Here is a 24,752-nt window from a genome sequence, read left to right as displayed (position 1 = left end):
TGCACATGCACCACCGTCGAAACCCGGAAGTAACCCGTTCTGGTACTTCTGAGTTTTGGCGGGTACGTAACCCGAAAAAACGCAACCTGAAGCGGCTGTAACCTGAGGTATGACTGTATGTGGATTTCTCTGTCAATTGAGTTGTTCATCTATCATATGAATGAAGACACATTTGAGACACTTAAATAGTTTACATGAGAAATAACCCCCATTCCTGCCAGACCTGGTCCTTGTATGCTAAATGGCTCTCTAAAAGAAGGGTGCACCAGGATCAGGCGTGTTCTATGGCAGGGGTCACCAAATTTTTCAGCAGGGGGCCGGTCCACTGTCCTTCAGACCTTGTGGGGGGCCAGAGTACAGTGGTGCCTCGCAAGACGAAAAGAATCCGTTCTGCGAGTCTCTTCGTCTTGCGGTTTTTTCATCTTGCGAAGCAAGCCCATTAGCGGCTTAGCGGCTTAGCGCTATTAGCGGCTTAGCGGATTAGCGCTATTAGCAGCTTAGCGGTCTTAGCGGATCAGCTGATAAGCGGTTTAGCGGCTTAGCGGATCAGCTGATAAGCGGCTTAGCGGATCAGCTGATAAGCGGCTTAGCAGCTTGGGGAAAAGGGGGGGGGAAGGAAAAAAAACCCCGCAGGAACTCACAAGACATTTTCGTCTTGCAAAGCAAGCCCATAGGAAATTCGTTTTGCGAAGCAGCTCAAAAACGGAAAACCCTTTCGTCTAGCGGGTTTTCCGTCTTGCGAGGCATTCGTCTTGCGGGGCACCACTGTATACTTTTTTTGGGGGGGGGAATGAACGAATTCCTATGCTCCACAAATAACCCAGAGATGCATTTTAAATAAAAGGGCACATTCTACTCATGTAAAAACACACTGATTCCTGGACTGTCCGCAGGCCAAATTTAGAAGGTGATTGGGCCGCATCTGGCCCCCGGGCCTTAGTTTGCCTGCCCATGTTCTATGGCAAGGTGATAAAAAATAGGACAGAAAGAGGAGTGCCCATCAGCCTCCCACTATTGCAGCTCTAGAGGGAGGAAATAATAAACAATAATAAATTCTTCTTCTTCTCCTTCTTCTTCTTCTTCTTCTTCTTCTTCTTCTTCTTCTTCTTCTTCTTCTTCTTCTTCACAGGGTTCTGGGAGTGAAAAAATGTCTAATTTAATTAAACATTTGCCACAGTCTACTGTCTAGGGGTAAAACCTCAGTGCCTAGGGCTTGCCGATCGCATGGTCGAATCCCTGCAGCGGGGTGAGCTCTCGTCTTTCGGTCCCAGCTCCTGCCCACCTAGCAGTTCAAAAGCACCCCTAAGTGCAAGTAGATAAATAGGTACCGCTTTATAGCGGGAAGGTAAACGGCGTTTCCGTGTGCTGCGCTGGTGCTGGCTTGCCAGAGCAGCTTCGCCATGCTGGCCACGTGACCCGGAAGTGTCTCCGGACAGCGCTGGCCCCCGGCCTCTTAAGTGAGATGGGCGCACAACCCCAGAGTCGGACACGACTGGCCCGTACGGGCAGGGGTACCTTTACCTTTACCTTACTGTCTAGGGGTACCCTTCTCTTGCTCACTCTCAACAGGAACGTTTTCAAATGTTATCCCCATTGTTCTATGCAGGCTCGTTATCAGCTCTAATTAGAACCATTTGTACATTTAGAACACTCTGCTGGATGAATAATTGCACAATGCAGCATCATGCCCGATGCTGATTGCAACCTGGCCCCAATTCCATTGCTGTTGCGTGTAAGGAATCTAGATCCCTTGCAACCCAGCCCTATGCATGTTCCCTCACATAAATTCCAAACTTCATTTGCTCTTCATGGTGCTGTTCCGCCGAACTAGGCTTCTGAAATGAGTCAAGGAACAGTTTTAGCTTTCCATTAAAAAGCTATTGTCAGTGGCGTAGCGTGGGTTGTCAGCACCCGGGGCAAGGCAAGTAATTTGCGCCCCCTAACCCATGGATTTGCGCCCCCTAACCGGTGGATTTGCGCCCCCTAACCCGTGGATTTGCGCCCCCTAACCCTAACCCCCAGATGTTGCGCCCGGTGCGGCTGGCCCCCCATGCTACACCACTGGCTATTGTATACCTGTTGTTGTTGTTTAGTCATTTAGTCGAGTCCGACTCTTCGTGACCCCCTGGACCAGAGCACGCCAGGCACTTCTGTTTTCCACTGCCTCCCACAGTTGGGTCAAACTCATGCTGGTAGTCTCCTTTGTTGGCAAGGTGACGTCTCTGCTTTTTAAGATGCTGCCTAGGTTTGCCATTGCTTTTCTCCCAAGAAGCAGGTGTCTTTTAATTTTGTGGCTGCTGTCACCATCTGCAGTGATCATGGAGCCCAAGAAAGTAAAATCTCTCACTGCCTCCATTTCTTCCCCTTCTACTTGCCAGGAGGAGATGGGCCCAGTGGCCATGATCTTCATTTTTTTGATGTTGAGTTTCAGACCATATTTTGCGCTCTCCTCTTTCACCCTCAATAAAAGGTTCTTTAATTCCTCCTCACTTTCTGCCATCAAGGTTGTGTCAGTTGTATACCTCTGCAGGCCTTTACATTTGTTCTAAGAAGATTTTCTGTACAGCCAGGATTTTGGGGGGCAAAAATGCCTTAACAGAAGAGAGGTTGTTCAGGCACAAGTAGTAGGGGGTGCAGTTAGGTGCACACTGAGTGCATTTTCCTTTTAGGAAAGAAACAGGATTGTTTACATCCAGGCCCTTTCCCCAGCACAGTTGCTTGTTTATAGACTGTTTATATCTTTTAGTTTAATTATGTGCTGCATGATGACCAACAATGAGTTTCTTTGGATCTCCATGAGTTCTGGTGTTTTGAGGCAGAGAGAAAAACCTTTCTCTATCCCCCTTTTCCATTTCATACATAATTTTATATACTTCTAGCATGTCACCTCTTAGTTGTCTTTTCTCTAAAGTAAACTGTCCCAAATGCTGCAACCTAGCTTGCCCTTTTCCAACTCTACAATATCCGTTTTGAGGTGTGGCGACCAGATAGCTTAGATAGACCAGATCTTGATAGTTCAGGAAAAAAATGACATCATTTTCTTAGGCTGGCTTTTCTCCCCAGATGCTAACTTTGTGGAGATAGCAAATGGCATTTTACTGATGCAGAAACGATACATGCAAGACGAATGAATACAAAAGCTTGGACCGCCAAAGCACATTTGGAATCAATTTCCTTGAACTTCAGTGTGCAACAGATGGGAGCTTGTTCAGCTCTCGCATCCCACGCTGAACACCTGTTGAAGCCTTCTGCAATCCCTGAGGGTTAAGGGTCACTTCATCATAAAGTTAACTTAAATGAACAGCACCAAAAAGAGGGGGGAAAGAACATCACCTCCACAAAAGCCTGCAAATCCAGAAGGGTGGCCAATTGGCTTTGAGCTTTTATCTTAACATGGAGCCACAGTTTACTGATCTGAAATCATTAAGCTACATAGCAATTGATGTTTAGAGACACTAATCACCGTAGACTCAGGGATAGCTGAGCTCACTAAAAGTAGTCCTATTCACAGAACCAAGAATCATAGACTTGTCCAATCCCCTGCGATATTCCTAGGGCTCCAGGTACCACTTCCGACACTATAAACCACACCTTTGTTCAAAATGCTTTCAACTGAAGAAAAATCACATTGTCCTCCTTGTATCCGTTTGCTTTGCATCAATTTTCATTCACAGGTACCTCCAGACAGCATGAATTAGAGTAAAATCTGTGGCTGTTTCCTATTGCTGTGCTTAAACTTTACAAGTATTCCCTGAATGATGTACACATGTGTACATCATTGGCTGCTTTGGTTGGAATCGGCACTGCTATAGGTGCCTCTTCACACCTGTCTGCATCTGTAAGAACTCAATCATTTAGGACTTCTGGGGGAGGAAGATGGCAGACTAGACTTCAGCACTAAAGAAAACGCTTGGACTACTGCAATGCGCTCTACGTGGGGCTACCTTTGAAGGTGACCCGGAAACTGCAATTAATCCAGAATGCGGCAGCTAGACTGGTGACTGGGAGTGGCCGCCGGGACCACATAACACCGGTTCTGAGAGATCTGCATTGGCTCCCAGTACATTTCTGAGCACGATTCAAAGTGTTGGTGCTGACCTTTAAAGCCCTAAACGGCCTTGGTCCAGTATACCTGAAGGAGCGTCTCCATCCCCATCGTTCAGCCCGGACACTGAGATCCAGCGCCGAGGGCCTTCTGGCGGTTCCCTCATTGCGAGAAGTGAGGCTACAGGGAACCAGACAGAGGGCCTTCTCGGTAGTGGCGCCCGCCCTGTGGAACGCCCTCCCATCAGATATCAAAGAGATAAATAATTACCTGACATTCAGAAGACATCTTAAGGCAGCCCTGTTCAGGGAAGTTTTTAATATGTAACGCTGTACTGTTTTTAACATTGATTGGGAGCCGCCCAGAGTGGCTGGGGAAACTCAGCCAGATGGGCGGGGTATAAATAATAAATTATTATTATTATTATTAAATACAGAACACAATGAGATCACCCCCAAAATAATAAAACACCTGGTCTGGATGGATTAGCTGCAGAATTTTTTAAAAAAGCTTTCTACATACATTGATGGGCTCATTAAACAGCTTATTTGGATAATGCAGATTCTTGGAAAATCTTGGAAAAGTGCAAAAATAACACAAATTTACAGTGGTACCTCGGTTTAAGAACAGTCCTGTTTACGAATGATTCAGTTTACGAACTCTGCAAAACCAGTAGGGTCCTGGTTTGCGAACTTTACCTCGGTCTAAGAACGGAATCCGAACGGTGGAAGGGCACCGGCGGCGAGAGGCCTCATTAGGCGAAGCGCGCCTCAGTTTAAGAATTGTTTCGGTTTAAGAATGGAATTCTGGAATGGATTAAGTTCGTAAACTGAGGTACCACTGTATAAGAAAAGAAAATATTGTTACAGATCAGTATCCTTGTTAAATCAAGTTTTATTATGGGCCATTAAATATGAGATGATACAAGAAGAGTGCAGAGTTTAATCAATGAAAGTTGTTATAAAACTGAACCATCTTTCTTCTTCATGGACTCTGAAAAAACATTCAAAAGTATTTCTATTCACTGTTGGAGAAATTAAATACAGTGGTACCTCGGGTTAAGTACTTAATTCGTTCCGGAGGTCTGTACTTAACCTGAAACTGTTCTTAACCTGAAGCACCACTTTAGCTAATGGGGCCTCCTGCTGCGCCGCCAGAGGACGATTTCTGTTCTCATCCTGAAGCAAAGTTCTTAACCTGAAGCACTATTTCTGGGTTAACGGAGTCTGTAACCTGAAGCATATGTAACCTGAAGTGTATGCAACCCAAGGTACCACTGTATTATTATTTAGGATTTCAGGATCTCCAAGATGACCCACATGCTGTTTTGTGGCAAGCTATTTAATTAGATCTTGTAACTGTGAATCAGTATAAAGTGATATCTGTTCTACAGGTGTGTTGTTGCCAGAAACAAAGGAGTATACTGAATTTGATTTATGGGTTTTGAACGGCATCTTCCAGGTGTTGGATTAAGCTTGATGGGAAGATTGGATATTTCCCCCCCACTTTATGCTTGCAAACATGCCCTTTCTCAGTCTCCAGACACTGAACTGGGAAACCAGGGAGGTCAGTGGCTTATGCTGGAAATCCTCGCTTACACATTGATGTGAATTCCAGAGTATGTTGCAGTGGTGCAGAAATTGACAGAGTGGGTAGGACGAAGGGGTTAACCAGTCACACACCTCAGAAGGTAAATACTCTTCCAAAGACAGCAATCTCCTATAATACAGCCTTTGGGTTGTGACATAAAAAGGTAAAGGGACCCCTGACCATTAGGTCCAGTCATGACCGACTCTGGGGTTGCGGCGCTCATCTTGCTTTATTGGCTGAGGGAGCCGGCGTTTGTCCGCAGACAGCTTCTGGGTCATGTGGCCAGCATGACTAAGTCGCTTCTGGCGAACCAGAGCAGCACATGGAAACGCCGTTTACCTTCCCGCCAGAGCGGTACCTATTTATCTACTTGCACTTTGACGTGCTTTCAAACTGCTAGGTTGGCAGGAGCAGGGACCGAGCAACGGGAGCTCACCCTGTCGTGAGGATTTGAACAGTCAACCTTCCGATTGTCAAGCCCTAGGCTCTGTGGTTTAACCCACAGCACCACATACCTGGGCAAATAAGCCAATACTTCTCCCCCACCAAAACATTTAACAGGAGCGCCAGTCATATCAGCCAGAAAATCCCCCAGAGCTGTCTGGAAACCCATTGGATCCATCAGCCTCCAAAGGAAGGCCATCTTAATAGGAGAGAAAAGGTGCTAAAAGCCTAAATCTCAACAGGAAGTGATCTGACCACAAAAAGGGTCAATATCCCCCACTTTCAAACCACCCTCTTCCTGTTCAGTTGAGAAAGCAAGGTCCGGGGTGTGGCCTGCCACATGCATTGGGCCAGTGACATGTTGAGGCAGCACCATGGTTGTCATGGCAGCCATGAAATCCTGAGCCACCCCAGAGCCAGTTGTCTCAGTGTGGATGTTGAAGTCTCACAGAACCACCAGCCTCTGAGACCAGCTTGGCCAGCTCAGGCAGGGAGACTGCTGGACATCGAGGTGGGCGGTAAACCAGAAGAATCCCTAATCCAGGGGTCAGCAAAGCTTTTCAGCAGGGGGCCGGTCCGCTGTCCCTCAGACCTTGTGGGGGGCTGGACTATATTTTGAAAGAAAAAAATTGAACAACTTCTTATGCCCCACAAATAACCCAGAGGTGCATTTTAAATAAAAGGACACATTCTACTCATGTAAAAACACGCTGATTCCCAGACCGTCTGCAATCCGGATTGAGAAGGCAATTGGGCAGCATCCGGCACATGGGCCTTAGTTTGCCTACCCATGCCCTAATCTGTCCCAACTGCCCAGTGCCAGCAAACTCATATTAGGTCATCTACTGACAGCTGCTAGGAGCCACGAGTGAGGGCTGAGTGCAGGGTGGGGACCAGAGGCGTACAAATTACTTCAGAAGGAGAACAACGTGTTCCCCACCAGATGTACTGCCCTATTCCTAACATCCCATACACCCCTAGGTCACAATGAGGTATATTTTATATTGAGTTGTGGCAAGCTCCCTCAATAAACATGGGAGTGAGGTAACTTCAAAACTTAGAAACTCCTTGTCAGTAACACTTGATAGGTTGATATCCAGCAGCAAGGGAAACCTGTGACCAATGGAGAGCAGGATGAGGCACATGGTAAACAAAACTGGAATTGCATTTTACACACTCAATGGGGACTAAAACATAATGATTATTCTGATTACAGTGGTACCTCGTGTTACGGACGGGATCCGTTCTGGAGGCCAGTCTGTAACGTGAAATGCCCACAACTCAAAGCGCTGCGTCTGCACAGACGAGTGGCGGCGCTTCTGCGCAGGTGTGAAGTGCAATTTAGCATTTCTGCGCAGGCCTGAGCGATGAAACCCGGAAGTAACCCATTCCAGTACTTCCGGGTTGCCGCAGGATGTAACGTGAAAAGACGCAACATGAAGCGAACGCAACACGAGATATGATTGTACTCCGATTAGGCACAAGGCTTCTTCTCAGTCAGAATCACTTTTACGGAAGTGATGAAGAACTTTATGAGTTTTCCTAATTAAACAGATTCCTTCTAGAATAGCTTTGGATTCAGGAGAACACTTCCAGCCCCTTTCTAGGATATTTTCCTTTGAGGGAAGCAATCTGGTTTACCCTGCCTAGCAAGCCCTAGGTGTTATGTACTGAAGTTCTCACCCTGGGCCAGCAGGGGGATACTGTAGATAGTTTTCACTCAGGTCCACATATGCAAATAAGGGATTGAAAGGGACGTTCAGTGATTGGATAGTTACAGAAAGTGGTTACTGTTGCGTTCTAGTGGAGCTCTATATAAGCAGGCTGGCTGAACCCTTCAGTTCAGTTCTGTTTCTGGCCTGTGAATAAACAAGAGCTGTTTGAAGAATCGCTGTGTCGTCTGATATGTTCACCCACAATCCAACACTAACTATCCAGTGAATCCCTTGGCCAAGCCCTTTCCAAACCAAATCCAATCCCCATTTAAAAGTTACATACAGTAGTCAGGTTCTCTCTTTCTTCTCTCCACTCCCTCCTGAATGGATGACACTCTACCTGGTGATTGGATGCAGGGTGTCCAGGGAGATGGTCCAAGGTCTGTCCACAGCACAAATTATGCCAATCTTTCTCATGCCATGATTTACAGAAATAAAGCATAGAAAAGGTTCGGATTGACACTCACCACTACAATGCCATAGCAGCGTTTTGTCTTCACAATGGAGCTGCAAGGCAACTCTGCTAAGCTGGAGAAGTTCAAGTGACCCATTTTTCACATAGCCAAAGCCTTTATTTTAGCCACTACACGGCTCTGTCTCTGCTCTTTAAGACTGCATGCAATGTGTTCTGTTCATGTTTTGTAGCTGTCATGGTTAGAGTGGAAGTGAGATGTTTGCTTGCTGCATGGGGTAGACTTCAAAGGATTCGGATAAGTATCTAAACTAAAGATGGATACTCTGAACCAGGATCAAGAATTTTAGCACCAAGAAATGTTGGCTTAGCCTGTATCTGAAGATCACTATAGCCTCCCTTGATCTCTTAGCTTTGGATGAGTTCAGATCTAGGGCCAAACTCGATGCGACGGTGGGCCACTGCTGATATGAAACTGATGGGGCTTAGCTGAACCTTGCAAGCTTTATGCATCCCTGGGGCTGAATCTGCCAGTGTTATGGATGGCATCATCATTCCTTTGCATTGTTAAGAAGCACTTCACACCATGTGCGTAGCTCATTTTGATCCTGGCTGCGCCACATTGCAACTTTCATCTATGGAATTGCTGGCTATAAATAAGGATCCTGCTTGGGACTGACATTTGAACCAGCCCAGAAGAATGACAGACATTTAACCCAAGTAGTGCTTTATTTTATTTTTATTTTATTTTTATTTTTGTGCCGGGGCTTTGCTATGTCCTTGGTAGGAAAACTGTGTCCCAATAAATACCACCCAGATTCGTCCGCTCAGAATTCTTCCCTGCACTTCAAAGGCAGATCCAAGCTGAGGGGGCAGCTGTTTTGTTTTCATCTTAGACTATTTTTTATTTATTTTTGGCTTTAAGCTACAACTTGGCGTCAGCTAGGACTGGAACTAGCTTTTTCATTAAAGAATAAATGTTCCTACTTGTCATCGTTTGCTACCTTCAACACCACTAGTTGCAGATCAGTCAACCCCTCGTTGGCTGGCTTTTGTATTCATTAGTGGGGCAAATGTTGTTGTTTAGTTGTTTAGTCAGGTCCGACTCTTTGTGACCCCCTGGGCCAGAGCACGCCAGGCACTCCTCTCTTCCCCTGCCTCCCACAGTTTAGTAAAACTCATGCTGGTAGCTTCGAGAACACTGTCCAACCATCTCGTCCTCTGTCGTCCCCTTCTCCTTGTGCCCTCCATCTTTCCCAACATCAGGATATTTTCCAGGAGTCTTCTCTTCTCATGAGGTGGCCAGAGTATTGGAGCCTCAGCTTCAGGATCTGTCCTTCCAGTGAGCACTCAGGGCTGATTTCCTTCAGAATGGAGAGGTTTGATCTTCTTGCAGTCCATGGGACTCTCAAGAGTCTCCTCCAGCACCAGAATTCAAAAGCATCTATGGGGCAAATACCTACTGCTATTTTCTTGAGTTACCTTTGTATTTTGGCCCATGGTTTAAGACCACCAACTTAAAAGGGCACTCCATGCGTTTCACAAACTAGACTCATTGCTGGAACTTAATATATCACATGACACCATTTTTGCTGTGAGAGACTTAACATGGTCACCCATTTGGATTATGATCCAGTAGGTTTAACAACAAAGAGACAGAATGTCTAGATAGGGAGGAAAGGATAACCGAGGGGGGAAATAAGTGCAATAGTCATTTCATAAGGAAATGTACAAATAGATTAGTTGTACGGATGCCATTGAAACAAATGGATCCAGTAATTTTCAAAAAGTAATGGATCTTGTATTTTGGTGGTGAGGCTCTAGTTGTAATGCAAAGAGACAGTTTGAGAGGGAAAATTACACAAATACTGTAAAACACTAACTCAGTTTTTTGTAGAGAAATGCACGTTTTAATAAATAAGGATTATTATTATTATTATTATTATTATTATTATTATTACAACAGAACTGAAATAAACATAGTTCAGTGGTAGAGCACATGATCTTTTCATACAGAATGTCCCAGGCTCAAGCCCTAGCAAAGGGTAAAAAGGTAAAGAACCTCTGGACAGTTAAGTCCAGTCAAAGGCGACTATGGACTCTCGCCGTTTGTTCACAGGCAGTTTTCCAGGTCATGTGGCCAGCATGACTAAAGCGCTACTGGCACACCGTGACGAGTGCCAGAGCGCATGGAAATGCCATCTACCTTCCCGCTGGAGTGGTACCTATTTATCTACTTGCACTTTGACGTGCTTTCAAACTGCTAGGTAGGCAGGAGCTGGGACAGAGCAACGGAAGCTCACCCCGTCGCGGGGATTCGAACCGCCAACCTTCCAATCAGCAAGCCCAAGAGGCTCAATGGTTTACACCACAGCGCCACTCACGTCCCCAGATTGAGTTGTGAAATCCTGCTGCTCAACCAGAGCCATCTTTCCTATTGGGCTTATTGGCACATGGCGCCAGGGTGCTGGCCTCTCGGGGGAGCCCCAGTGAGTGGGGGAGCTGTGCGGCTTTGCCGGCGGCCTCCCCTTTCCCTGCATGCCTGCCAGCTGTGCCCCATCAACCATAAGGCTGGCGGGCATGCAGCTTGCCTCCCAACCCTCCGCAGGAGGAGAGCAATCCCTGCAGAGACTTAGGATGGAAGCTGCGCTCCGCCAATTATATGGCGGGCGGGCGGGCAGTTTTCTTCCCAAGCCTCCGTTGGAAGAGAGCAATTCCCGCAGAGGCTTGGGAAAAGGTCAACAACTCTGGGAAACAGCTGGGGTGGGGTGGTGGAGGGATCCTTCCCCCCCATTTTTTTTATTGGTTTTCACAGAATTATAAACAAACAAACAAACAAACACATAAAACAAACAAACATATATAATAACCTTGTTAAAAATTGCACTTATTAACATTGTTAAGTGACTTCCTCGCTTCCCCTTGGTTGAATTTCAATGCATATCCTTTTAACGGTTTTCCAAATCACAGTTCCTATAAGGTTTAACTTGAACATTAACATCCTTAGATCTTTTCATTTTGAAATTAAACATATTAATTCATCACTTAGCTTATATAAAATCCTAAGCCAATTGAGTAACTGCAAGCTGTTTCCAATTAATTTAACTTGACATATTTAGCTAAGTAATCATTAAATTTGGTCCATTCTTCCTGATACTCCTCCTCCTTCTGGTCGCGGAGGAGGAGTATCAGGAAGAATGGATCAAATGGGCGCCGGAGGGATCTTTGCACTACGGCGCCGGATATGCTTAAGATGGCGCTGTGATCAACGCTGGCAGTGCCAAGCTTGATGGGCAAGTGGTCTGACTCAGTTATAAGGCAGCTTCTTGGTCATTACGCCACAAAATTAAAACCAATTTTCTGTCACCACATGGTTATAAGCCCATACCTTATGTGTTAAATGCCTGAGGCCTGTCTGTGTGAAAGATAAAAGAAAACAAGGAGAAAAGGAGAGAATGTGGCCGCGTTGTTTATTAAGAGCAGCTATTTCAGTGCTGACACTGCAGGTTGTGTGTTTAAAAGTTCTCTGTTCGCATTTTCTCAGCATGCCAAGATATGCTGAAAAACTGGCCACTGAAATATAAAGCAGGAAACACATATATAGCTTTTGAAATTCACTTCTTTGGTTACATAAAAAGCAGCCAAATTTTCCCCTCTCAGACCCTGGCATCTCCTACGTTCCAAATGTTTCTCTGCTTCTTTTAACATTTTAAATGCTGGCCAGAATACACATTGGTTCTCAGGCAAGGTGACAAGAACACTTGTTTTTCAAAAGAATTACTAAGGCCTACGGGGAAAAAAACTTCTTGACCCCCCTGAAGATGGAAATGAGCAGTGGGACTTGCTTCTGAGAAGGGACTGGGCTGCTTGAGTCAGAACACATGCTTGATGCACAAAGCCCTTTCCCAGACTGAAATGGTGAGGGTTAAATACTTCTTACTAGAGCAATGCCACTGGTCCCATCACCTCCTGGCAAATAGAAGGGGAAGAAATGGAAGAGTGAGAGATTTTACTTTCTTGGGCTCCATGATCACTGCAGATGGTGACAGCAGCCACAAAATTAAAAGACACCTGCTTCTTGGGAGAAAAGCAATGACAAACCTAGACAGCATCTTAAAAAGCAGAGACATCACCTTGCCAACAAAGGTCCTTATAGTAAAAGCTATGGTTTTCCCAGTAGTGATGTATGGAAGTGAGAGCTGGACCATAAAGAAGGCTGATCGCCGAAGAATTGATGCTTTTGAATTATGGTGCTGGAGGTGACTCTTGAGAGTCCCATGGACTGCAAGAAGATCAAACGCATCCATTCTTAAGGAAATTAGCCCTGAGTGCTCACTGGAAGGACAGATCCTGAAGCTGAGGCTCCAATACTTTGGCCACCTCATGAGAAGAGAAGACTCCCTGGAAAAGACCCTGATGCTGTGAAAGATTGAGGGCACAAGGAGAAGGGGACAACAGAGGATGAGATGGTTGGACAGTGTTCTTGAAGCTACCAGCATGAGTTTGACCAAACTGCAGGAGGCAGAGGAAGACAGGAGTGCCTGGCGTGCTCTGGTCCATGGGGTCACGAAGAGTCGGACATGTCTAAGCGACTAAACAACAACAACAACTAGAGCAATGCAACCAGTGTGGCCAAAGTCAGACATACGAACTGAATCAAGATGATTTGCACTGTACACAGGATGATATCCAGGACTGGCCCACCCATGAGGCAAGGTGGAGGCACTGCCTCAGGCGGCAGATCCCAATGTCAACCTTTCTCTCCTCACCCCTTGTTTCTGATGCAGATCTTCCCTGACCCCTTCTTCCCTGGGGTGGTGGTGCCATTTTTGGGTCTGCCTCAGATGCCAAAATATCTTGGGCCGGCCCTGGGGGATACGCATGGATCATGATGGGCTGTGCAACCCTTTTTGGCAATCATGAGTAAAAAGCAGTAAGTCAGACTGAGTGTCTCCAGAACAGAAACAAAAGGAAACAGTCACCATGTATGGAAAACACCAGAGTGGGGAGTGGGGGGAGGGGAGCTGGACTCCACTTTGACAGACGGTACCTTCTTCCAATCCAGGGCCAGTCTTTCTTTCCCCACCCTCTACTCTCTCTCTCTATCTATCATCTATCTATTATCTATCTATCTATCATCTACTATCTATCTATCTATCTATCTATCTAATCTGCCACTCAGGCAAACCTGCAATCCTGTCAGTAAATTTCAAAAAAAAGCATCCAATCAGAAGCCGCGCTTTGGTTTCTGAACGTTTTGGAAGTCAAATGGACTTCTGGAACGGATTCCGTTCAACTTCCAAGGTATGACTGTACTGTGTTAAATCCCGTGGGCAGAGAGAAAGCAGACCTGCTCAACACCTAGTTTGCCTCTGTCTTCACCCAAAAGGAAAGCAGTGTCCAGCCTGGTGATAACAGAATAAACAATGCAAGGATTGGGGAGCTGTATCCCAAGAGATGCTGTCTAGACAGCATCTTAAAAAGTAGAGACATCACCTTGCCAACAAAGGTCAGTATAGTAAAAGCTATGGTTTTCCCAGCAGTGATGTATGAAAATGAAAGCTGGACCATAAAGAAGGCTGATAGTCAAAGAATTGATGCTTTTAAATTAAGGTGCTGGAGGAGACTCTTGAGAGTCCCATGGACTGCAAGTAGATCAAACCTATCCATTCTTAAGGAAATAAGCCCTGAGTGCTCACTGGAAGAACAGATCATGAAGCTGAGGCTCCAATACTTTGGCCACCTCATGAGAAGAGAAGACTCCCTGGAAAAGAACCTGATGTTGGGAAAGATGGAGGGCGCAAGGAGAAGGGGACAACAGAGGATGAGATGGTTGGATAGTGTTCTCGAAGCTACCAGCATGAGTTTGACCAAGCTGCAGGAGGCAGTGGAAGACAGAAGTGCCTGGTGTGGTCTGGTCCAGGGGGTCACGAAGAGTCGGACACGACTAAACGACTAAACAACAACAACAACATCCCAGGAGATGAAAAGAGGTGGTAAGGGAACACCTAGCTACTTTAAATTAATTAAGATCCTCAGGGCCTGATGTGCTGTACCCAAGGGACTAAAGTTGTACTAAAAGAGCTTGCAGATGTAATCTCAGAAGCCCCTTCTATAATTTTTGAGGACACACAAACACAATTTGAACAGTCCAAAGGTCTCAGAATGCATTCTATAAACCTTAACACAGGAGGCCAGCCCACTATTTTTAATTTACTGCTTCATGGAAGACATGCATCAAAAATATATAGAAGCTTCAACAGAAATGCCAGGCATTTTTTACAAAAATGATGTATTATCAGAAACTTCAGCTTAGCCATCTTTGGCAAGCGCCAACTTTGAAAAGCATATTTAACGGTTTTCCTCCTTCTGGTCACTAGGTGGCAACAAACATGTAGCATTCAAAATCCTACACAAACTAGGACTATAGTAATAAGACATAGTTCAGAGATGTAGAGTATGGTACCACTGGGTAGGTCTTGGGTTTGGCTGTGTACAGACCTAGTAGGTATTGCCTGTCTCTCTCTCTCACACACACAGCATGCAATGGCTGAAGTGTTGAACTACTGACAATTAGGTTGAGGTGAGTGTGAATTTATCCTCAAAGTGTTCATCAAATAAGTCACGGCAGATCACTTTGTGCGCCAAACTGGAGAATGCTGGAGACCACTCAGAAAAGCTCTGAAGGACAGGACTGTGCAAGGCAATGGCAAAAGGGAAGGGTTACTTCTTTGCTGCAGATGTAGCTTCCTCACTTGCATTTGAGCTTCCTCCTCCTCCTCCTCCTCCTCCTCCTCCTCCTTCTTCTTTCTGGTCAGCTAAGGACTTGGCTGAACCCATGTTCAGTGGGAGAAGGTGATTAGGAGTGATCATACCAGCTGCCCAAGTTACTGCCATATCTCACAGAAGGACTGGGGCTTCAACAGAAGCACCATTTGCATCAATTGAAAACCCCTCGGGTTGGATTGAACTACTAGCAGAAGTCAGAACCAAGCCTTCCACTAGTGCAAAGGGGGCTTTTTGACCCTCTCTTCCCCCATGCATCCCTTTTCCTGCCCCTTCCCCACAAACTTGGCTTGGGTGGTGATGGTCAGGAGAACCTCCACACCAAAGACGTGCAGGGAGGAGAGAGGAGATGCTTCCATCTGGTCAACTTAAATTCTTGCCTTGACAGAACAATCTCCTTAGCACTATGTTGAGTTCCTCACATGACCCGGATCCACCAGCCAGGGGAGAGAGGAAATAATTTAAACAGGTCCATGAGCTTTGTAACTTTCTTGGGAGAAAAGCAATGACAAACATAGACAGCATCTTAAAAAGTAGAGACACCACCTTGCCAACAAAGGTCCGTATAGTTAAAGCTATGGTTTTCCCAGTAGTGATGTATGGAAGTGAAAGCTGGACCATAAAGAAGGCTGATCGCCGAAGAATTGATGCTTTTGAATTATGGTGCTGGAGGAGACTCTTGAGAGTCCCATGGACTGCAAGTAGATCAAACCTCTCCATTCTTGAGGAAATCAGCCCTGTGTGCTCACTGGAAGGACAGATCGTGAAGCTGGGCTCCAATACTTTGGCCACCTCATGAGAAGAGAAGACTCCTGGAAAATATCCTGATGTTGGGAAAGATGGAGGGCACAAGGAGAAGGGGACGACAGAGGACGAGATGGTGGGACAGTGTTCTTGAAGCTACCAGCATGAGTTTGACCAAACTGCGGGAGGCAGTGGAAGACAGGAGTGCCTGGCGTGCTCTGGTCCAGGGGGTCATGAAGAGTCGGACACAACTAAACGACTAAACAACAACAACAAATGACCTTTGTAGATAGAGGTAGTTGCTGCAAGGCTCTAATCCACACTGGGGAGAAGGCTGGCCCAAGACATTTTTCCACGGAAGTGGTGAGTGAAGATCTACATCAGGAACAAGGGAGAAATCCTTCAACTCTACAATTCTGTGATGCTATGAAGATCTACATTGGGATCTGCTGGCCCTGTGGATCCCTCCGCCTGGGATGCTGGACTCACCTTGCCTCATGGGTAGGTGCTAGGGAGTGGTGCCAACCTTATTGCAATAAGAATTTAGTGTAATGTGCCACTGAAATTGTTGTAATAATATTATGGCATGTGTTTATAGAAAACTTCAACAATTTCATTTTTGGTTTCCTGTTTCTTGTTTAGTCTGTTTCTTGGATGCTTCTCAAATGAATTTTGTATATAGAAACAGTGGAAAACTTATGAGCTGAGATGAATAAAGAACGTGTGATTGAGATTTCCTATTCAGAGCAATTGCCACGGCAATATGATTTCGGGTGGTGGTGGTGTTAAATTAGCTGTGCATCTTCTGTATCAGCAAAAAACAAAATACTGTAAGAAATACTGTTATTAGTAGCAGATGCTTAGGCAGGGACCCTTTTCTTGTATTTAGTCTATTTTGTGAGTGTTTTCAGATTGGTTTGCATCATTTTTGATCAGATGGAACATTTCAGCCTAGTAGTACACAACACTAAATTAAAATGAAATATTTTATTATGCTTCATTATAATACTTTCTTACAATATAACAAGGATATTTTCCTCTTACTTCAGATAGGTTTACAGCTGACTCATCATATTTAGATAATGTCTCTCTAGCAATTATCTGAACAGCTGTCTGCTACACAATATGACTAAGCTGCCCAGATTGCCAGATATTGCTGATTTGATGAACATCCCCTCAATTCCTTCATCCAAGTCATTTATAAACACATTGAACAACGGGCCCAGGACAGAAAGCTGCAGTTCCCCACTTGTTTCTTTTTTCCAGAAATATGAGGAATCATCAATGAGTATTCTTTGGGTTCAGATAATATAGAATTAACTCATACAAAGAGTTCCTTTACAAACAAGAAAGAAATATAAAAATATTACCCACCTGTGAGTTCCATCATTAATGAGAACAAAGGTTCAATAAAGTCTTAGATGAGCCAGACATTTGCATATACTGGTGACACCATCAATGAAACATGAGTCAGCAATGTGATGTGGAGTGATTTTTTAAAATGTTATGCAATTCTAGGATACATTAAGAATAGTGTCCCGATGGGTTAATTATTCACTAAGTAATACACTTCATTTCAAACTCCGCAGTTAAGTCACAAGCCCTCCTGCTATTGACATCTTTTGAAAATTCAATTTTGAATGTAACTGAGGATTCAACCATTTCTTTGTCAATATTGTACAAAATACTCATTGAATCATAGAATCATAGAATCATAGAGTTGGAAGAGACCACAAGGGCCATCGAGTCCAACCCCCTGCCAAGCAGGAAACACCATCAGAGCACTCCTGACATATGGTTGTCAAGCCTCTGCTTAAAGACCTCCAAAGAAGGAGACTCCACCACACTCCTTGGCAGCAAATTCCACTGTCGAACAGCTCTTACTGTCAGGAAGTTCTTCCTAATGTTTAGGTGGAATCTTCTTTCTTGTAGTTTGGATCCATTGCTCCGTGTCCGCTTCTCTGGAGCAGCAGAAAACAACCTTTCTCCCTCCTCTATGTGACATCCTTTTATATATTTGAACATGGCTACTCAATGATCTATTTGACAGTTCTCATCAAACAATTACAGGAAACAGACTTAGGTACTGAAATTGAAGAGGCTGCCTGGAACAATTTATGGGCAAAAAAATCCTTTAAGTTCAGTGTCAACCCGTATTAGGAAATTTTTTTTTAAGTTAATTTATAGACAGCCTTTGACACCTTTAAAATATAGCTACATAGGCAAAACATCCTCATCAATGTGCTGGACAAGTTGGTACAACATTCTGCATGTGGTGCTTATGTGAACTTGCACAGCCATTCTGGGAAAGAGCATTTGAGGAAATAAGCAATATTGCAAATTGGCATGTGAACAGTAGAATATTCTGGGTTTGTTCATAATATTTAAAGGAGATCAGGTCAAACTGCACAACTTCTCATTGCACAGAACTAGGATGGATGCTTTTGAATTATGGTGTTGGAGGAGACTCTTGAGAGTCCCATGGACTGCAAGAAGATCAAACCTATCCATTCTCAAGGAAATCAGCCCTGAGTGCTCACTGGAAGGACAGATCCTGAAGCTGAGGCTCCAATACTTTGGCCACCTCAGGAGAAGAGAAGACTCCCTGGAAAAGACCCTGATGTTGGGAAAGATGGAGGGCACAAGGAGAAGGGGACGACAGAGGATGAGATGGTGGGACAGTGTTCTTGAAGCTACCAGCATGAGTTTGACCAAACTGCAGGAGGCAGTGGAAGACAGGAGTGCCTGGCGTGCTCTGGTCCATGGGGTCATGAAGAGTCGGACACGACTAAACGACTAAACAACAACAACAACAGGATGGACTTAAGCACCTATGCACATGATGGCAACAGAATGCATGGACAATTGCCTTGTCTGAAAAAAATAACAAAAAGTGTGCATGCTTTGAGTAGTGCAAATGATGCGGACAATTTTGTTGATACTCAAATGAAGATTCCAATGACAGGCATCCACCAAACTTGCAAATAAGCTCATGGCAAATTTTGATAAACTAATCTTTTCTTGGGGCAAGGGAAGAGGGGAGAAACTCTATGTTTTGTTGATATTTTGTGGAACTTTAATTTAAAAATTCCGTTAAAAACCCCCCTCAAATGTCCAGATCACAAGATGCTCAGGCCTCACCTAAACTGCGGTGTCCAGTGCAGAGCAAAGGCTGGGTTGTATTCAATGAAAGATTACTCAGAGCTGAGCCATTGACATTAATGACCATGGCTGGTCATTTAAATTGGTCTTCTTTGAGTAAAAGTTGGTTGAATACAACTGATATCAACAACCTAGAAGAACAGAACCAATGGGCTCAGATTAGGAAAAATTCCCTAGCACAAGTTGTTTGACAGTGGAACAGGAAGGTGAGGGACTGACATTTGTCAGATTTTTTTTTAAACAGAGGCTGGATGACCACCTATCAGAAATGCTGCAGTAGTGGATTCCCCGCGTCAGCAGGAGGTTGGACCTTTCAATGATTCTTTAGATGTGCTGCCTTTGAAGTCTCTTTGGAAACTGCAGCTAGCTCAGCATGCATGCTGCTCCTCCTAAACCAGTTGCTCTGTCTATTTCTGAGCCCAGTTCAAAGTGTTGGCTGTGACCTTTAAAGGCTTAGGACCAGGGCACCTGAAGACCCACCTGTCACCATATGTGCCTGCACATATATTGAAGGCCTTCTGTGGTGCGCCTGTCCTCTGAGGCAAGGAACTCTGGCAAGTGGAATTGTCAATAGTTTGGAGCAATAGAGGTGACCGGGGCTAAGTGTGTCTGTGCTGTACAACTGGACTGAAAAATCCACTGTACATACTCAGTGTTCCATATATTCCTAGCAGTGAAACAGGTTTCTGGGTTGCCCTTGGTGGAGTCAGACTTTTCAGCAAAAGTGATATACAGTGGTACCTCGGGTTAAGTACTTAATTCATTCTGGAGGTCCATTCTTAACCTGAAACTGTTCTTAACCTGAAGCACCACTTTAGCTACTGGGGCCTCCTGCTGCTGCCGCACCACCAGAGCACGATTTCTGTTCTTATCCTGAAGCAAAGTTCTTAACCTGAAGCACTATTTCTGGGTTAGCGGTGTCTGTAACCTGAAGCGTATGTAACCTGAGGCGTATGTAACCCGAGGTACCACTGTAAACTGAACCAAGGCTGCTAGGAAAGCAGTTGATTAACTATGACCCACTGAGGCTCTGAATGGATGTGTTAGTTAAGCATGCGCCCTGCTTTATGTGCCTATTTTGGATGCTTCACATGGTGCTTCACAAGGGAACAAACAAGTGAGTTCTTCAAAGGAATAGCTAGAATCCGAAGGTTTATAGCCAAATACAACATTTCCGTTACGTTGCCCTCCATGTTACTAATTACTTTACTTCATATTGGTCATATAGGGAGAGTTGTAGTCCATGTTGGCCAGCTTGATGCCGAATGCACTGAACACCAGAGATGAAATGTCAGCCAAAATGGGAATGGACTATTATGGAACGCGTGTCCCTATCATTAGTGATATGCCTCTAGCATTGCTAATTCCCACGGGAGTGTTTCCATAACAAAGTCCCACAGTCATTGTTCGAAGTTTTATTTTTCCTTTGCACAGAAAATAGCATGGCCAAAAGATGCTCGCGACACAACACAGAGTGTTATAGCACTATTGGTTCAATACCTCAAAGAAAGTAGAAATGATTTTATAACTTGATCTGACACACACTAGTGACAGCCATCCATTTCAAACTCCTTTTGAAATGTATGAGAAGAGAAATGCAAGCTGTATCCGTTCCTTTATCACAAGAAGTATTTCGTATTTTAGCATTGCCCAAGCAATTCTCCTCCTTCTTGAGATAAGTTGCAATAGCAGATAATAGAAGGCTAAAACTTTAGAACCAGGTAGAGAAGGAACTTAATAAATGAATGGTCTGCATGCCAGAAGCCAAGGTAAATGGTCAGTCATTCTATGAGGATGAAACAGAAAAGGGGCGATCAGCTCCTGAAAAGAGACTAAATGGGTATGATAACATCTTCTCTGAATTCCTGAAGATCATGGGAAAAAGCAGCACACAATAGCAATCCACTTTCCTATCCAAAGCCATTCAGGAAAATACAAAGAGTGAGAGGTGTCACAGAGAAAAGGATAAATGGTTTGAGAAGGGAAAAAAACACATGCTCGTCCCAAGTTGCCGCTCTGCTGTTGATGCTCGTGATTTGCCAGCACAAATTACTTAGCCTTATTAAGAGTTTGAACGCAGATTAAAACTGATACCAAGAATGCCTTCGGCACAACCCGCGGCGCTATTTCACTGCGCGTGTGATTGCGCCCCAGGAGGAGCAACGGAGCTGCTGCTGCTGCTGCGGCTTTCGCAAAGGTAAGACCAATATTTTAGTTGCTGAGAAACCCAATTTCCCTCCCATTTGTTTTTCTGGTGTTGGCAACGAAGAGCGGTTCACGGTCCTGGGGGTGAGACTGAGGATCTCCGAGGGGCGCGCAGCTGCCTTCCTCCCCGACTGGAAAAGGATGGGGGAGCTCCTAGGGTTTGGATTGCAAACTCCAATGAGTTTGCAATGAGCTTGCAATGAGCTCCAAGGTCCAGAATTGCATTTCAGCAGACGCATAACAATGCAAATATACCGGAGCGAATCAGAAAATCAAATGAATACAACCTCCCCCGCCGCCCCCGGACTGGCAACGCAGAAGCCCAGACGGCGCGGAAGGGATGGAGGAAGCCTGGACCAAGAGAAAGCTCTTGATCGCCAAAGCGGTGCCCGGGGGCGCCCCGGGGGAGGCTTTTGCGCAGGTGGGTCGCCAGCCCCGGGGGAGGGGGGCGTGGTTCCTTCCAGGGGGGGGGCATCGCCTTTTCGCAGCCGCACTAGCTCCGCGGGCCGGGCAGAGGAGAGAGGCTCCTTCCCGGGCCGCGAGGAACAGACGCGGCATCTTCCTGGCCGGCGGCCGAGGGGTCCTCTAGGCGCGGCACGCGAAGGGTTAAGCGCGGGGCGGGGCGGCGGCGCGATTGGTGCGAAGTTTGGGGGTGGGCGGGGCGGCCCAGAATCGCGCAGCCTGAAGGGGAAGCCAAGCCCCGCCCCCGCCGCCCCCCGCGACGAGACCCTGAGGCGGACGCAGCCCGGGCGGCGGCGGCATCGCTCCCTCCGACCCTCGCCCGCTCGCTCGCTCGTTCGCAGGGACCGGCAGCCCGAGCCAGCCCCGCCGCCGCCGCCGCCGCCGCCGCCGCCCTCTGGGTCCGAGCGCCCCGAGCCGGTGCCTCCTCGGTCCGCCCGGCTCCTTTGTGAGGAGAGCAGCCGCGGCGCCTCCGACAAGTGCGCGCCAAGTCCGGCGGCTGAGGGGACTCTGAGCTGGCCGCTCGGCGTCGCGGCACATGGGGCGAGCGGGAGGCGGAGCGCGCGCCGGCGGCGGCGGCCCAGCGGCGCGGCAGCCCAGGCGCCCCGAGGCGTGAGGAGACCCCGCCGTCGCCAGGTACGAGTCCGGGGCCCGTGGAGCTGCAGCGCCTCCAGGGGAGGGAGGGAGGCAGGCGGCGGCGGCTGCCCGCGGTGTCCCAGGTGTCCGCCGCCGCCGCCGGCTCGCGGCTGCCCAGCCCCGGGGAAAGCGCGCGGCGGCGGCGGCAGCCTCCTTCCGAGGGGAAGCGGAGTCCCCTGGCTGCCTGCGGGGAAAGCGGGAGGGCGGCGGCGGCGAGCGAGCGGCGCCGTCGGAACTGCCCGCTGCCGGGCGGGAAGGGCAGGCAGGAGGCGTCGCCGATCGCGGGGCAGCCCGTCGGCGGCGATGCCGGTTGCGGATCGGGGCAGTGTCCGGACTCCGCCGGGCATTTGAGCGGCGAGGCTGTGCTCGCTCGGTCGTTCGCCCCAGTGGCGTAGCGTGGGGGGTGAAGGGGGGCCGGCCGCACCGGGCGCAACATCTGGGGGTTAGGGTTAGGGGGCGCAAATTACTTGCCTTGCCCCGGGTGCTGACAACCCACGCTACGCCACTGGTCCCCCCCCCCCCGCCGCCATGTAGATGCGAGGGTGGTCGAGCTACAGCAAATTTGGAGCAGGGTTTAATTCGATCAAGCTTGGAAGTGGGGGGCCCCCTCGGCCTTCGCCCAAGACACGCGTGCTTACTGTCGTGGGGATGCTGCGCACGTGTATCTTCGCCCCCGGCACCCTCCCTCTCCCCGCGCGCCCCGCGGCGTTACAAATTTGTAAGGTAATGGCAGCGTGTAATTATTTGCTTTGTCGGAGGCTCGACCCGGAGTGTTGTTGTGTGTCCCGAGGGCAGAGAACGTTTAAATCGGGGAGTTTACAAGAGGGAGGAATTCGGCGCGTGTTGGGAGAGCCGGAGCGGGCGATTCGCGGCCGTGGATGGGGCGCGCGTTGGTCTTTCAAAACAAGAGTACTGCTGCTGGAGAAGTACTTAAGAAACGAAACGATTTAAACCGGTGCGCTTCGAGCTTCAGAGAATCCGCGTGTTACTCACTGCTGAAGACCGTCTGATGCAAAGCTGCACTATTAGCAGTTATGCAGAAAACGGCTTTTCTCTATTACGGATACCCCTCTTCCCTTTTAAGAAGTGCAAAGGATCTTTTTAAGGGCAGCGCTAATTATTATTGTGATTCTTTTTGAAAAAAACACATGCAGTTTAATTGATTGTGTGTTTCTAAAACTACGGCAGTGCGTTTTGATCTTTACTACTGACCACTTTCGTTCTTTTTAATTCTGATATAAAGTGTTGAGTTCGGCATTTGATATTTACAGCTCTCTCTCTCCCCTCCCCTCTTTCCCCGCTCTCCTATTTCCAGGTTGGAAAGAAGAACGAATTGGAAACTAGAGACAACCCAGCTTTTGAAATGGAAATTCAGTTTGTGCTGCTTTTTGTGGGCGTTCTTGTGTTTGCTGATTCTGTGAGAGGTAAGTAGAGAGGGCCTCAGGCCGCCTGCAAATGGTTTGTGCTCTGTATTTTTGCCCCATTGGAATACATTCTGTCTGTGTGCATTTGAATTCCTTCCAGAGACCCTCTAATAATATAATGTTCCTTGTTGCATAGAAAGCTTGCTTTCTCTTTGCAAATGGGGCATTCTGTCTCACAGAACTATTATACTCTCTCTTGGTCCTTCTTTCCTGCCAGGCAGGTGTGCTCTGGGGGGGCTTTCCAGTTGCTGTTATTTCTTAGGTGTGAAAATACGCAGTTGGCTTCCAGTTTTCAGTCTGGAGTAAAAGGAAAACAATTGCATTCCTCGGTGGATCAGGAGAGCCTCTCCCCTTCTGTAATCTCTCCCAGCCGGGCTCTGTGTATTCCCAATAGCGCTAAACTAAACAAACAAATCCATTAAGTTCACCCAAGTGACAGGCAAATGACAGTTCTCAACAGCTAGCACATATTTTAGCACTGGGGTTTCAGTGTGTGATCAGATTCCCTTAAACAGGTTGCATTACCAGAGGGAGGCTGAGGAAAAACAATAACCAAGGAAGTAGAGTGTATAATTCCTTATAAAGAATAGAACTTAACAGAGGAACAGTTAGGGGAGCTGTTGCTGTCTCTTCCTTATCAGAGGGCTGGAGCAGTCATGTTGACGCTAAGAAATACTGGGAACCAAAAAATGTTTTTCTCATTTGACACATAAAATCCCCTGTTGAGAGCACTGTTCAATTAAAGCCACCTTAACTAGGTATTTTACTTAGTGTACTTTTGACGATGGGTACAAGCACTGGTTCATACCATTTCAAGGCAGGTGCCAGAACTCTGATAGATGCCAGAACTCTGCACCCGTGAGCTGCGGAAATAGGGAAGAGTCATAGCTTAATGGAAGCATCTCAAAGGTAGGGATGGGGGAAACTGCCTAAACTTTGGAGAACCACTGTCAGTGAATTTGGAAGTACTGTAGATGAACCAGATATGACTTGGGGAGGAAGGGAGTCAAAGCCTTGCTCCAAGAATTAGTGTCCACTTGATTAATGTGTGTTTCCTCTATTGTACTCATTCCCTAGCATATATCTGCCATTTATGTTGCATGCCTTATGAAAAGAAAATAGTATATGAC

General features: G+C 46.7%; 1 protein-coding gene across 2 annotated transcripts in view; it reads left to right on the top strand.

Moving 5' to 3' along the window:
• Positions 1–21,428: 21,428 nt before the first annotated feature.
• The window catches only part of FGFRL1 (fibroblast growth factor receptor like 1), a 181,004-nt gene continuing 177,680 nt past the window's right edge, over positions 21,429–24,752 (top strand). Inside the window, exons 1-2 of one of the 2 annotated variants that reach the window (XM_081191723.1) lie at positions 21,429–21,524; positions 23,514–23,622. In XM_081191723.1, coding sequence (XP_081047849.1) covers positions 21,444–21,524; positions 23,514–23,622 — 190 coding nt within the window. In that variant the 5' untranslated portion in view covers positions 21,429–21,443. Of the gene's footprint in view, positions 21,525–22,119; positions 22,199–23,513; positions 23,623–24,752 lie in introns of those variants that run through there. The other variant, XM_081191724.1, reaches the window with a different exon arrangement.

The sequence above is a fragment of the Podarcis bocagei genome, assembly GCF_964188305.1.
Source record: "Podarcis bocagei genome assembly, chromosome: 4".
Taxonomy (NCBI): Eukaryota; Metazoa; Chordata; class Lepidosauria; order Squamata; family Lacertidae; genus Podarcis; species Podarcis bocagei.
Note: the sequence above shows the minus strand (reverse complement) of the source record. Positions and strands in the feature narration are given on the sequence as shown.